This window comes from Balaenoptera physalus, assembly GCF_965194825.1.
Source record: "Balaenoptera physalus genome assembly, chromosome: 14".
NCBI classification, from domain to species: Eukaryota; Metazoa; Chordata; class Mammalia; order Artiodactyla; family Balaenopteridae; genus Balaenoptera; species Balaenoptera physalus.
The window spans coordinates 36,673,602-36,688,426 of NC_138893.1; the positions used below are offsets into that span (position 1 = coordinate 36,673,602).

Consider the following 14,825-nt stretch of genomic DNA (forward strand, 5'->3'; position numbering starts at 1 on the left):
TTTCCTAGTAAGAGACACGAGGCTAGGAGGACAGGGGTGTGAGAAGCCCAGGGGAAGCCGTCTGGGACACAGGCCTCTGCTTCCCTCCCAGGCTGCTTCCCCCGCCCCTGCCAAGGCCTGTTCCCGCCAATCCTCTCCCCCCAGCCCAGGCCTCCCCAGTGTCTACATCAGAAAAGGCGGCTTTGACCCGGATCCCTTCGTGTACCCCTCTCCACAATTTCCAAACCCAGAGCGGCCTCGCCTGGGTGAGACCGTGTGTTCAGAACAGAGAACAGCTTCGGAGGCAAAATATTTTCCGGGCAAATCCCAGCATCTCACCCCACAGACCGACGCTGAGCGACTTCCCTCCGGTTCACCAGTCGCCTCCGGCTCCCGGTCCGGGACTTCGGCCAGGAGGCCAAAGGGTGAGGAAGGCGCGGGAGGGGCGGGGGTGGGGGGGTGGGGGATGGTCCGACTCCGCCCGTTCCCCCCGCCCCGCCGCGGTCGAGGTGAGCTCGCAGGGGACGGGAGCCCTGGTGCAGGCCGGGCTAGAGCAGGAGGTCCCGCGGGGGGCCAGGATCCAGGCCAGCCTAGGTGAGGACGGGCCGGGGCAGGGCGGGGCGGGGGGAGGGGGCGTGTCCGCGCTTTCCGACCCGCTCCCCGGCCCCACCCCCAGCACACCTCCTTTCCACGCTCTTCCCTTCAGCCTTTTCTAGGGAGGCCTCTGGGCTGGGTCTGCAGCTGCGCAGCCGGCCACGCACCCGCGGCACACTTCTGGGCAACATAATCCTGCCCCCAGAATGTAGACGTCTTTCGGCCACACCTCCTTGGACACAGGAACCTTCAGACAAGTTACTTAACTTCTCTGTGCCTTATTTTTCCAGCTGTAAAATAGGGACTCAGGTAGGAACTAACCCTTAGGGCGGCCGTTAGCGTTTCACAGGAATGCAGTCCTGTCTTCAGCCGTGTTGTAGCAGGTGTTCTTTTTTTTTTTTTTTTTTAAATGAAAGCTTATTTATTTATTTATTTATTTTTGGCTGTGTTGGGTCTTCGTTTCTGTGCGAGGGCTCTCTCTAGTTGCGGCGAGCGGGGGCCACTCTTCATCGCGGTGCGCGGGCCTCTCACTGTTGCGGCCTCTCATGTTGCGGAGCACAGGCTCCAGACGCGCAGGCTCAGTAGTTGTGGCTCACGGCCCTAGTTGCTCCGCGGCATGTGGGATCTTCCCAGACCAGGGCTCGAACCCGTGTCCCCTGCATAGGCAGGCAGATTCTCAACCACTGCGCCACCAGGGAAGCCCCAGGTGTTCTTTAAATGTTTGAACTGTTTAAAAAATTCCCATCACTGCTGAGTAAACCGTGACTGAGGCCCTCCCCTCCACCCCTGAGGCCACTTGTCCTGGCCACAAGGGCATGACTTTTGAGAGGGGAACTGGCTTGGCAGGGTAGGTCTTGGAAGCATCAACAGATGCCAGATGCAGGACCTGGCCCATTTGGGGGCACCACAGGCCATCCCAGAAGGGAGAAGGGGTCTGGCTCGGGAGACAGCATCCACATAAACTGACGCTGTTTGGTCCGCCCCCCGCCCCATCTTGGACTCCATGCCAGTCTTTGCAACTTCTGATCCTTTCCAGCCACAGTTTACTCTAAATCTTTGTTATGCCCTGTACATTGCATGTTTAACCGCATCCTTGGCTAATTGTGGTGCTTTCTCTCTGTCCTAATCCCCTGGCAAGGTTATTGACGCCCAAGGGCTCTAGCACATGCGCAGTGAGTTCTCCAGGCAAGGACTTCCCTTCATTAACAGAGAGCAAAATCATGGAGTCTTCCAAGACCTTCATGAGACACCTGCCGATCACACCAGGCTACAGTGGTAAGTGGTGATGTGCCCTGCAGGGGGACCATGGTCCTGACTGCTGTCCCTGCCTTGCCCCACTGTCCATGTCCGACCGGCTTATTGGACCAGTACATGCACTTTAGCTTTTAAGAAACTTGCTGAAAGTGTTTCATTGCTGAAGATGGCAGATAACTGGGTTCTGATAAGTGGGGAGATAGAATCTAGGCAGATGTCCCAGGACATGGCCTGGTATGTAAGAAGCGCTTAATTAATGTCTGTTATATACATTTGGACCAGGATAGACACAATGAATAAGCTGAGGCTCTGTCCTTCTTCCCAAGTTGTGCTGTTCTCATGAACTAGGGCTGTCCTTATGGTCCCATTTCTTCCTGTGTCCCCTAGAGGGATGGTGACCAACTTTTTTGGTTTGCCAGGAATGGTCCCAGTTTTAGCACCAAAAGTCCTGCATCCCAGGAAACCCCTTAATTGTTGGCAAACCAGGACAACTGGTCACCTTACCTAAAGGCTTTTCCTCCTCAGGCTTCTGAGAATTTACTAAGTCACATCCCTGTGGGTAACAAACCTGGTGGTCCCCATAGGCCCTCTGCTCTCACATATAGGTATTCTCGGTGGGGAGAGGCATGGAGAGTATTCCAAGGTTGCCCATCCTCACCCTGGTCCTACTGGTTGATTAAGAGAATAGGCTTTGGGTTCTAATAAACTGAGATTCCAATCTCTCCCTGGCCATTATCTATGTGATTGTAAGTAAGTTACTTACCTCTCTATGGTAAGTAGAAATTTCTATAAAATGGTTGTATTAGTTTCCTAGGGCTGCTGTGTAAAACAACAGATAGCTATTCTTTCACGGTTCTAGAGGCCCGGAGTCTGAAATCAAGATGTTGGCAGGGCCGTGCTCTCTCTGATGGCCCCTGGTGTTCCTTGGTTTGTGGCACTCCAGTCTCTGTCCCCACCTTCACATGACTCTTCATGTGGCCTTCTGCTCGGTGTCTCTGTGTCTGTGTGTCTCAAATCTCCCTCTCCTTTTTCTTAGGAGGACACCAGGCACTGGATTTGGAGCCCACCCGAAATCCATGATGACCTCATTTCCAAATCCTTAGTTATGTCTGCAAAGACCCCATTTCCAGATAAGTTCACATTCACAGGTACCAGGGGTTAGGACTTGGATAGGTCTATCAGTTCAACCCATTACATGGGGTCGGGATAGATTCCTCCTAAGACTGTTGTGAGGATTAAAGGAGCCAGCACACAGAGCCTATTTAAAATATCTTGGCCCTTAGCAAGACTCAGTAAGGTAGCTTGTATTCCTATGTGTGTGTGTGCATATACGCAATCAGGTAAAATCTATGCAGATCAAAGTAGACCCTGATGGAGAAAACCCACTGTGACAGGGGCCCTGGGTGTCTACGGTCTCCTCCGTGATGTTAGGGTATCTTTTAATTGTCCAAAAACTGGGGAGACTGGATAGTGGGTGGAAGACTTCCAACACTGTCAAGAACAGTTTAGTAATTGGATTCTTCCAGAGGAGGTTTCTTGCAGGTGCACGGGGTGAGGGTTGCTGCTTTCAACTCTGGGGCCAGGTTTTCTGGCCCTGGGGACAAGGGCACAAATGGTGGGCTTCAATAATGGGATTTACTTGCTTATTTATTTATTTATTGACAGTTTAAAGCCAAGTCTTAACCAGTTTTTCCTCCTTTGTTCTTTTAAAAACTGGTCTTATTATGGCAGCATTATAGTACTTAGGATTCAGCATCCAGTTTAAATAAGTAGTTGTGTTTTACCCATACTAATTGTAATGATTACATGTTATTTTGTGGGAAATGGTGAGAAATTGTGCTCGGGGTGGGTCTCACAGATAATGAATTTACCTTTTTGTGTAATAGGTCTCTGCTTTTAATAAGCCCGCAATTTCCCGGTGGTCCGACAGAAAAGATCCCCAACTGCATTTGGGAAGTGTCAAGGAAAATAAGCTTTCTCTCTAAAAAGATGAATAATTTCAATTACTCCTTCGACTAACATTTTGGTCCATTAAATGCTTTCGCCATTTGCCGTTTGGGCTGACATGAGGGGCTTTGCTATCAAAGAATATTACTGTCATCGCCTTTGTTGAAACGGGCCTTCCCTCCCCGCTCCAAGGTCAGTTTTTCATGGCCTTGGGAGGGCCCAGCCGCAGTGGAAACAACAGCGCGGCTTGTATTAATGGCCTTTGGGAAAATGCAGTGTTGTCAGCCGAGGAAGAAGCGGCAAGGGGTGGGCTGAGATTCTGGGGGTTTGGGCAGGTTCTGAATACCTCGCTGAAGGTCGTGATTCCTTCGGCTCTTGCAGACTTCGTGCCTTACCTTAGCTGCCAGGGCACCTCCAGCGAGGACAACATGTCCCACTGTCTGAAAATCTTCCAGGAGAACACACGGCGGTAGAAAGACCAGCTGGAGAAATTACGCCGCTCAGTGGCCACTGCCCCGAACTAAAGCCCGTCTGCTCAGAGGAGACGGTCCTGCGGACCCTGTACCAGTATTACCAGCAGTACCGCCCCTTGAGTCTGGGTACCGGCTCCCAGAAACCAGCCCCCCTTCACCCTGGGCCCAAGCGCAGGGCGTGGCCGTCTTGCTGAGCTGCCACTGAGGGCACTGGGTCCAGCACAGTTCCAGGTCCCCAGGCGTCTGTGCAAAATGGAGAGGCTCAGTTTCTTAAAAGGAGAAAGAAACATTTCCAGGGGGAGAGGGAGACAGGTGGGGAGGAGGGTGCTAGGTACTAAGCTCCCTGGGCAATCATCACAGAGGTTCAGAGAGCAGCTGTTGTCTCAGTAGGTACCGCTTTTAGTTGCTTTCTCTGTGCCAGCTACCGTTATTTCATTAACCACCCACGATGACCCTATGAAGTCGATACTATTATTCCCACTTTAGAGCAGTGTCCCTTGTCTGAGGTCAGACCTTGGTTTGACCCCAGCTCCTCCAGGTGCTGGCTGGGCCGGAAGGGGTTTTGCACTGAATAACAGTCACAATAACAGTGACAAAAACAACTGACAGTATGATTGTATCATGTTCATCATCACAACAATGATTTGTCCTAGACTATTTTTAAGGCCTAAAGGCCTATAAGAAAAGTAATGGACTGATTGTCTTTATTATTATTACTGTAATTGGGGACTTTTCAAGAACACATGCTGACTCACATGTTTGGTGTGCTTAAAAAATTTCCAAGTCATTACAAGGAACATCTGCCTAAGAGTTGGGATTTAGCCCAGCTCCATGACTATTTGCTGTGTGACCTAGGGCAGGTTGCTTCCCCTCTCTGGGCTACAGTTCCTTCATCCAAGGCAGGGAAGGATGGATTAGACACTCCCTAGGGTGCCTTACAGCTTTTAGGTTCTGGGACTCAGTGGCCTAATTCAATTCTTACAGCAACTGAAGGGCAGTTATCTTACATCTCACAAATGTGAAATTGCTGAAGGTCAGCCAGCCAGGCAGCCAGAGCTGAGTCTGATGTGCTTTTTCCTGACCTGCATGCTTCTCTTGATTCCCTTATTCAGATTGTCAAAGAGCATTGTCTGAAGCTTTTTTTCTTTTTTTTGTGTAATTATTCTGAGAAAAGAGTGGGATCTGTTTAAGAACAAGAACTTGGGAATCAGAGAGAGCTGGGTTTGAATCCTGACCCTATCACTTCCTTGCTATGTGACCTTGGCCAAGACTTTCTTAACCTCTCTGAGGTCTCAGTGTCCTTCTCCACAAAGTGTAGGTAATAATGGCACCAACTTCTTACGGTTTGTAAGAGAATAAAATGAGCGCCTATGCAAAGCCCTACCAAGGTGCTGGCACGCAGGATCAACCAGCCGGTGGTAGCTGCCCTCATCACGTCTAGGGGCCTAGTGCTTCCCCCGGCGCTGATTGTTGGGGTGCCAGCTAGCTTGGGAGCACCGCCCACTGGGTGGCTTCTCAAAGCCCTCAGGAAGCATGGCATCTTTTTACAGAATGCAAGTACATAACGAAACGTCTTCAGGAGCCCCCCATCCCCGGCTGGGCAGGCTACCTGCCGAGAGCCAGGGTCACTGAATTAGGCTGTGCCACGCGGTACACCGTCATGGCCAGAAACTGCTACAGGGACTTCCTGGACATCGTGGAGCCGGCCAGGAGAGCACACCTGAAACCGTATGAGGAGTAAGTCTGCCTTGTAACTCAGGTACCAAGAACGAGGGCAAGAGCGGATCTCAGGCCAGGGGTTTCCAGATGCCCCCAGCCCAGCGCTAGGACTGTTCTTTTGGTGTCTGTTTTGTTTTACAGAAGGCGCTGTGTTTGTAATTGCAGGACCTGCCAAGTAGGCAGCCACGTCCTGCTCCCCACCTGCGCCCAGCAAGTTCCAGAAGTCTTGCTTCTGGTCTTTGCTGGTTTGCAGGGAGAGGCTGGCAGTAAAAACCAACTGGGCCCCCTGTCCTGGAAGCAACCTAAGGCTCAAGCATGCTGAGGAAGGGAGATGGTAGGGCACTGCATGGAGTGGGAGGCTCTTGTGGCCTCAGTTTTCCCTTCTGTAAAATGGAGATGATGATCCTTTAGGATAAATTGTAAGGATCAGAAATAAACGCACCGTGCTCATGCAGGACCTGCACAGATTATATTTATTTTTATTATTAATGAAAGGAATAACTCTATGACTTTTGTTCTTACTTTAGAATATATTGAGTTAGGCCCGCACCACCTCCTCCTACCCCTTCTCCAGAAATTTTGCTGCACGAAAGGCTGCTGCTAAAATATCCAGATTTCTCTATTCCAGGTAAGGGAGGACTTTCCTTCCTTCCTGCTGGTTTTAAAAAGGGGATGGTTTTAATTTCTCCACATCTTTGCTAACACTTTTTATTTTCTGCTTTTTTTTTTGATATTAGCCATTCTAATGGGTGTGAGGTGGTATTTCTTTATCATTTTGATTTGCATTTTCCTAACGATTAGTGATATTGATCATCTTTTTACGTGCTTATTTGCCGTTTATACATTTCTTTGGATAAATGTCTATTCAAGCCCTTTGTTCATTTTTGAATCAGTTTGTTTGCTTTTTTGTTGTCAAGTGTTTGGAATTCTCCATATATTCTGGATACTAATCCCTTATCAGACATACAATTTGCAAACATTTTCCCCCATTCTGTGGGTTGCCTTTAGATTCTCTTGTACACTGTAGATGGGAATGTAAAATAGTTCAGCTGCTATGGAAAACAGTATGGTGGGCTCTTGAAACAATTAAAATTAGAATGACCATACACCCAGCAATTCCACTTCTGACTATACTCTGGAAAGAATTGAAAGCAGGGTCTTGTAGAGATATTTGTACACCCATAATTATAGCAGCATTATTCGTAGTAGTGTAACCCAAGTGTCCATCTAAGGATGAAGGGATAAGCAAAATGTGGTCTATATGTACAACGGAATATTATTCAGTCTTAAAAAGGAAGGAAATTCTGACACAAGCTACAACGCAGTTGAACTTAAAGGACATTAGGCTGAGAGAAATAAGTCTAACAGAGAAGGAAATAACGTATGATTCAATTTATATGAGGTACTTAGAGTAGTCAAAATTAAAGACAGTACATTAACAGTGATTGCCAGGACTGAGGGGAGGGGAGAATGGGGATTATTGCTTAATAGGTACAGAAGTGCAGTTTTACAAGAGAAAAAGTTACGGGGATGTATGGTGCTGATGTTGCACAACAGTGCGAATGGACTTAATACCACTGAACTGACACATAAAAATGGTTAAGATGGTAAGTATTAAGGATATTTTAACACAATAAAAAAATTGTTTTCTAAGTAGAAAAAAAAAAAAGCGGGTGGGATGTTTGCAGTAGCCCCTCTGCCTCGCTGGGCCACCTGCCTGCAATTTGTGGGGCTGGTTTATCTTCCAGGTGCTGGGTGTCCTACCCTTGGAAGAGCCCTGATGGAGGACCCCAGACCTCCGGTCAGGTGTGGCTGCACTCAGAGACCAAGTGTGTCGTGCAACGGGGAGATTTATCTAGAGCCACTCTCTTCAGTAAAGGACGTGGAAGGGTAGAAGTGGAGAGCCTCCCAAGGAGAGGCACATACTAAGGAGGACTCAGAAGCTCGCCATTCTCACGTGAGAGCCCCTCACACACCCCAACCGGCACGAGGGAAATTTCATAAGACAAGCATCCTTTTTATTGCCACCTGCACCCTGACCGGTTGGTGATAACATGTCATTCATAATAAAGGCCTTTTATTGTCATGTGAGAATAAAGAGGATACACTTCTCAGCATGCTGAAGTGTCTGTGGATTTTTTCCAGGTTATGTTGACCTTGCTGGGTGAGGCCCAGCTCTTCCCGATCTTGAGGTAACATTGTGCACCTGGATCGGGCGCTCACTGAAGCCCTAGCCCGGCCGTCTAATGAGTCGGTCCCCATCAGCCACCTTGGGTTGTGGCATGGCAGTCCCCAACACTGGCACAGGGCCATGCCCGCCCCAGCCCTGGTGTTTCAGAATCCCAGTCCCCCGGGAGAGCCCCGGCACACCAGCTGTACTGGTTTCTTAGGGCTGCTGTAATGGTACCCCAAACTGGGTGGTATAAGACAGCAGAAATTTATTGTCTCATACTTCTGGAAGCTAGAAGTCCACGTTCAAGGTGTTAGCAGGGCCATGCGCCCTCTGAAACCTTAGGGGAGAATCACCCCTTGCCTCTTCCCCACTGCCTGGTGGTTTGCTGTCAATCCTTGGCAATCTTCGGTGCGTCATTCTAATCTCTGTCATCATGTGACTTCCCTGTGTCTCTGTGTCTTCACAGGGCTGTCTTCTAATAAGGACACCAGTCACACTGGATTAGGGCTCACCCTTCTGCAGTATGACCTCATCTTAACCAATTACACCTGCAACATCCTATTTCCAAATAAGTCACATTCTGAGGTGCTGGGGATTAGGACTTCAATATATCCTTTTGCGGGGGGCAGAGTTGGGGGGACACAATTCAACCCATAACACTGGTTGACCTTTTATCACTGACAGGCACTCTCTCTGACTTCACTCTGCAGCCATTGGCACGAAGAAGAAATCAAAAGCAGCTCCTGGGGCAGTGAGGCCACTGTTATCAAAAGACTCAAAACTGCTGGGCCAAAAGACGAACTGAGCCACTCCTGAGCGTTTTTCCCAAGGTGAGAATTTTCACCTGGGCTCCCTGGACCCCCAGGTTTCCATGGGTAGAAATCAGGAGTCATATCTTTGATGAGAAAAAAGAACTGGGATGAGAAAAAAGTTACGTTTGTTTTCACTAACCGCCAAATGAAATATAATATTTCCTTTGTTTATGAATGTAGGCAACAAACCCCAGCTGTACCTGTCACCTTAACCCAATAAAAATCCCAGATCTTTTCACATCATATGACATTTGTTGCAAACAGCTTGAAATAATGTTAATGTTGATCAGTACTTTATAATTACAGTTGTTATTGGAGCTACAATGTCTGCTCTCTAACATTGTTCTTCAACATATGTATAAGCAAACACATGGCTATTTCACAAATTTGTTCTTTTTAGTATTTTGATAGTATTTCAATATAGCTAGCTCCCTTTGTAATCTCATGTATTGTACTTTATGCATTTAAAAACATTGTTCTGAGAAGAGGTGCATAGGTTCGTCAGACAGCCAGAGGGTCTGGGGCACAGAAATAGAAAGGAACCCTGTCCTGGGAAACAACAAAAGATGTGTGTAAGGGGTGGTTGTCATACAAAACAACACCCCAAACCCAGTGGGATGTGGCATTACAATGCATCCTGTTATTAAAAGATAATGTGATAGAGGAATGCTATTGTGGAAAAAAATTTCTGATACAGTACATGAAAAAAGCAAGACCATGAGACAGTACAATAACAGCAAACCCATGTGTACACACACGCACACACCACACACACACCACTATAATCCTGTTTTTCTGTTTAAAAACAAGGGAGGAGTGGTAAAGGGAGCTAAGCCATAATACTGATTATTTGGATGATGGTGCGATTGGTCTTTTTTACTTTCTTGTGGTTTTTTTCAATTTTCCACAGCCAACAGGTCTTGTTTTCATAATCAGGAAAAAATGTTATTTTCCTTATTTGAATTGATAAAATCCTTATTTGAAGTGATTAAAAAATAACCTTTTAGAGATTGCATGTTTAAAGAAAAAAGCCATGACTCAACAGAAGTTAGCTGCATTCTCTTCAAAGGGCTGGGACCAAGCTCAGTGAACAGGTGGGATTTTTTTCCAGCTTTCTTACCACCCTGGGAAAGTGATCCCACAGCCTCAGGAAGGAAACCAGGAGACAGATCGCTCACCTGCCCAGGGCCGTGTGGTCCAGGCTGCTGCATCTCTGCTGGCCCCTCAGAAATGAAGAACACGGGAAGCAGTTCTGCCTGCTCCCGTCTCCCAAACCCACAGAGTCTGCAGATTACCGCTCTAGACCCAAGGTTTTTGAAGTCTTTGCCCATGAGATTAAGGGAGGCCGGGACCGAAGCCACTTCTTTGCAACTGCCTTCATCTTGATTTCACTCGCGGGATCGAATCTTGTCAATATTTAAGTCACTAGCTAATTCCTGGCACTGACCTTTAAAAAATGACTTGAGCAGTAAAACAAAAACACAAAACAACAACCCAGTAACAGAAATAACAAAATCGAATAAAGGCAATTAAAAGATTGTCTAATAGTATCTAATTCTTGTATAACTTCATGATTAAGATAATCAAGCTCAGTGTGCATATCAAACTCCTTTTGTTAAAACAATTCCGCATTGCAATTCTTTTCCTTAATCTTTATCCTTTCTGTTTCTCCCTAGCCTGTAATTTCTAGAGCGTCGTCTGTCGGGGGAGGGAGAGAGGTGATTTTACTGCACAGCAGATTATCATTATTAGCACAAGCTGCATCTGTAATGAGCTCATTCTTGCTGCTAAAAACAATTCTATTACCTGATAAGACAAAAATTCCCTCGATCTGGAAATGCTGAAGAAATGGAGGTTGTGAGTTTGTGTGTTTTCTTATGACAATGGGGCCTTTTGTGGGGATAGTTTGAATTCTGTGGCAGTTAAAGTGCTCCTTTGGGGTCCCTTCTCTCTCTTTGTATTGGAGAGTTGACAGTTTCCCCGGAGGTGGGATGATGGGAGGGGATGCCTTGGTTTCCTGTCCCTGCCCCACAGAGTGATCTCAGTTATGGCTTTAACCTTGTTCCAGCACAGCTGTGAAGCGTGTGGCCAGGAGTCAGACACTCCCTGAGTTCAGAGCTCAATTCTGCTTTTTTTCTGGCTGTGTGACTCTGGGCACTTTCCTTAATCTCTCTGAGCCTTAGATTTCTATTTTGTAAAGTGAAGATAACAGAAGAGCCAACCCAGTCTCATGAGTTATGAAGAGATTAGGCATGTAAATCTGTGCTCAGTAAATACTATCCATTACCATTGGGGTAAAGGGTCTTGGGGACATGGCTAGAGCTGACATGGGTTGGGGGTGGAGAGTGATGAGCCCACACAGTGAGTTCTCAACAGAAAAGGGTTCAGAACCAGGGCTCCTGGCCCCTAATGAAGTGTTCTTTTCACTGCTGCACTTTTCTTCCAGGGATCCTAACCCTGCGAGGCAGGCAGAACAGGTGTAAGTGGCCAATCATAAATCTGTAGCTGCAGCCCCGCTAACGTGCTCGCTTATGTCAGACTCTGGTCCTTTACCTGGAATAGCTTATTTAATTAGTATTACTTAGTATAAATACTTTCATTCAACAGATGAGGAAACTGAACCACACAGAGGGTTAAACAATTCACTCAGGGCCATTTTTCCCAGAAAAAAATACAGGTGGCTCCTTCAAAAGCATATATATCCCCGACAAGAGCACCATGTCAATAATTGGCTTCAAACCGGGTTTGTCTGGATTCTCCAAAGGCTAAGAAGCATGTTCTCCACCTTTCCTGACCAGCCCAGGGCACCATCAGGGAAAGGCACCAGGTCCTCCATGACCTAGAGGAGCTGGCCACTCAGCCCCAAGGTCTTCACACCTTGTTTCCGCTTTGTGTTCTCCTGAAGGTCACACCAAGGGCAGCTCTCCCCGCACCTCTCTGTCTGCCTGGGACATCCCCCTGCCCTCCACACTCCCAGACCCCAGCTTCGGTTTACCTCAAATCACTCCTATTTGCTTAAACTCAACTCAATTTGGTGCGTGCTTAAAGTATTTTTAAACCTATTTGTCTAAGGGCATTTCTGACTTATGATTTGTGTGCACATTTATCACAAACGCAGCTTTGTGAAGTTTGGGGGTGTTTTGTCTTCCTTGGTTGTCCTTCTTTCCCTCATCTTACCTACTTTTGAACATTTTGAAGATCTCTTAGCCAGTGTCTGAAAAAGCTTTCTGTGAGGCTTATTGTCATGAACGCAGCATTTTGTCTGAGTGCTACCTCAGCCTCTTACCCTGAAGGTGCTCACCCTTTTAACGGGACATAAATCACTAAAACCCTTCCTTCTAAGCCGGGGGCTGAACGCTTTTACTGTAAAGGCCCAGATAGTCAATATTTTAGGCCATATGGTCTCTGTTGTAACTACTCAATTCTGCAGTTTTAGCAGGAAAGCAGCGATAGACAATATATAAATGAATGTGTGGCTGCATTCCAATAAAACTTTATAGACACCGAAATTTTAATTTCATATCATTTTCATGTATCACGAAAGATTATTTGTTTGAATTTAAAAAAATTTAAATGTAAAAACCATTCTTAGCTGGAGGTCTGTACAAATCCAGGTGGCCCATGGGCCCAAGTCACTGACCCTTGCTCTAAACCAGAACTTAACCCAAGGGGTTGATGCTAGCCAGGATCTAGTTGTAAGTGATTTATTTATTTATTTTTAAAACTTTCCAGGATGTGGCTGATGCTACAATACACCCCGATTCTTTTTTTTATTAATTAATTAATTTATTTTTTGGCTGTGTTGGGTCTTCGTTTCTGTGCGAGGGCTTTCTCTAGTTGCGGCAAGCGGGGGCCACTCTTCATCGCGGTGCGTGGGCCTCTCACTAAAGTGGCCTCTCTTGTTGTGGAGCACAGGCTCCAGACACGCAGGCTCAGTAGTTGTGGCTCACGGGCCTAGTTGCTCCGCGGCACGTGGGATCTTCCCAGACCAGGGCTTGAACCTGTGTCCCCTGCATTGGCAGGCGGATTCTCAACCACTGCGCCACCAGGGAAGCCCCAGTGATTTATTTTGTAAGCAGTCTGGGTCAAGCAAGTGCCCTCTTGAGAGAGAGACCCCTTGGGAGGATCTGGGGAACAGAACCCCCATGCATCCCAGAAAACTGAGAATGTAGCTCAAACCCACTGCCAAGAGGGAGAGTGACCAGGGTGATATGAAGCTCTGATTAGCCGGGAGAAAGCCTGCAATTGCTTGAGAGAAAAGGTAGAAACAAAGGCCTGTAGAGGCTTTTCATACCCTGCATTAAAGTTAAAATCTAATTTAGATGAAAATGGATGCATAGAAATTAACTGTGCATGCGAGGCTTTTGTCGTTAGGCTGTGTACCCTGTAATGATAGCTTTACCAAATTTATTCCCTTGGCTTGAAAATAAAGATGCTTTTTGAAATTTGATTTTGTTGTTTTACAAATCGTTTTAGATTTGTGAATCATGCAGACTCCATTTCTGATCTGCCTCAAACAAAAACAGAGCATTAAAGTGTTTAAGATTCAATCAAAGGCTCGCTGTGAGCGGCACAATATTAAAGTAACAGAAAAATCAATTCAATTTTTATTTGGAACATGATTTGTCACAAATAGCATTCTAATAGATAACACCGATTATATGGTAGCAAATGTAAATTATATATACCGAGCTTACAACTTTGTCAGAGTCATCATTAAGGAATTTGACACACAAGCAGGAGAACAATAAATGTCATCTGAAATATATATCAGTTAGGTACAAATGGGATGCTGAAACGAGTGATGCTGGCACACGCTATACTTATAAGTAATAATATGCAGTCTAAAGTAGCTTGCGTTTTCAAACAAGAACTCTTTTTAAGTTGTCATTTAAAATATCTCATATTTCTGAAGGTCAGGAATAAACGGCACTATTAGCATTAAAAGCTAGTAAAAGAAAAAGTAATTTGTTTTTCATTTAACATAACATTTTATGAAATAGCTTTGTAAAGTATTCGCATGTGTTTTTCCCCTACGGAGTCTGAGAAGACGGGGTGAAGATGCTGCATTCTTAACGAAGAGCTTTGTATTGCATCTTTGTTGCTGTTAACATCTTGGTTCAGTAAGATCTCTGTGGAATTACAAGGTTTGTGCCTGGGTGGGTAAATGCTAAGAAATAAGGCTGTTTACGTAAGGGTGGTCTCGGCTCGCTCCAGCAAGGTGCTGCCAGGTCCTGGGTTTGGTCCTTATCAGTAGTGCCACTGGCACAGGGATGACAGCAAGACACTGAGGACAAGTGGCAAGACTGTCCGAGACTGAAGATGGGGAGTTTTGATGTGACAGACACAAGTCCCCATGAGTAAGAGGAGAGAGGCTCTTGCTGTGTGTCTTGGGAACGATGGCAGATAAATCAGGATTTGAATTCAAATACAGATGGGGACGATCTTGGGGTCTTAGAAACCTTTCACCAGTGACCCCTCCTACTAGCCACAGGTCCTGAACTCCAAAGTATTGTAAACCACCGCCCTCTCTCCTTTTTCTCCTAAATTTGGATAAAAGATCTAAACTACCAAGAAATAACATTGGCCAACACCATTGTAACCACCACCTGGAATTAGCAAAGATGAACATTTTGTCATATTTGCTTCAAATCCTTTTGTAATGGAAAATAAATATAACACCACCGATAGAGGATTTTAAACGTCCTTCTTTTGGTATTTTGTACCGCATCTGCAGTGAGTAGTAGTACTTTGTGAACAGAAATGTACTTACATGGTAACCTCTCTATCTAAGGGGCGTCTTCCTGACACTTGCTTTTCTGTTCAACAGGACATTTGGGAGATCTATTCATGGTGATATATGTGGACCCTCGC

General features: G+C 46.4%; 1 protein-coding gene across 1 annotated transcript; it reads left to right on the plus strand.

Moving 5' to 3' along the window:
- The first annotated feature begins 527 nt into the window (after positions 1-527).
- Positions 528-7,645, plus strand: SPMIP5 (sperm microtubule inner protein 5). The gene is given in 5 exon segments (XM_082423437.1): positions 528-1,848; positions 4,156-4,244; positions 4,248-4,290; positions 4,293-4,373; positions 5,798-7,645. Coding segments are annotated over 5 exon segments (459 nt in total). The 5' UTR covers positions 528-1,793; the 3' UTR covers positions 5,989-7,645.
- Positions 7,646-14,825: the final 7,180 nt, after the last annotated feature.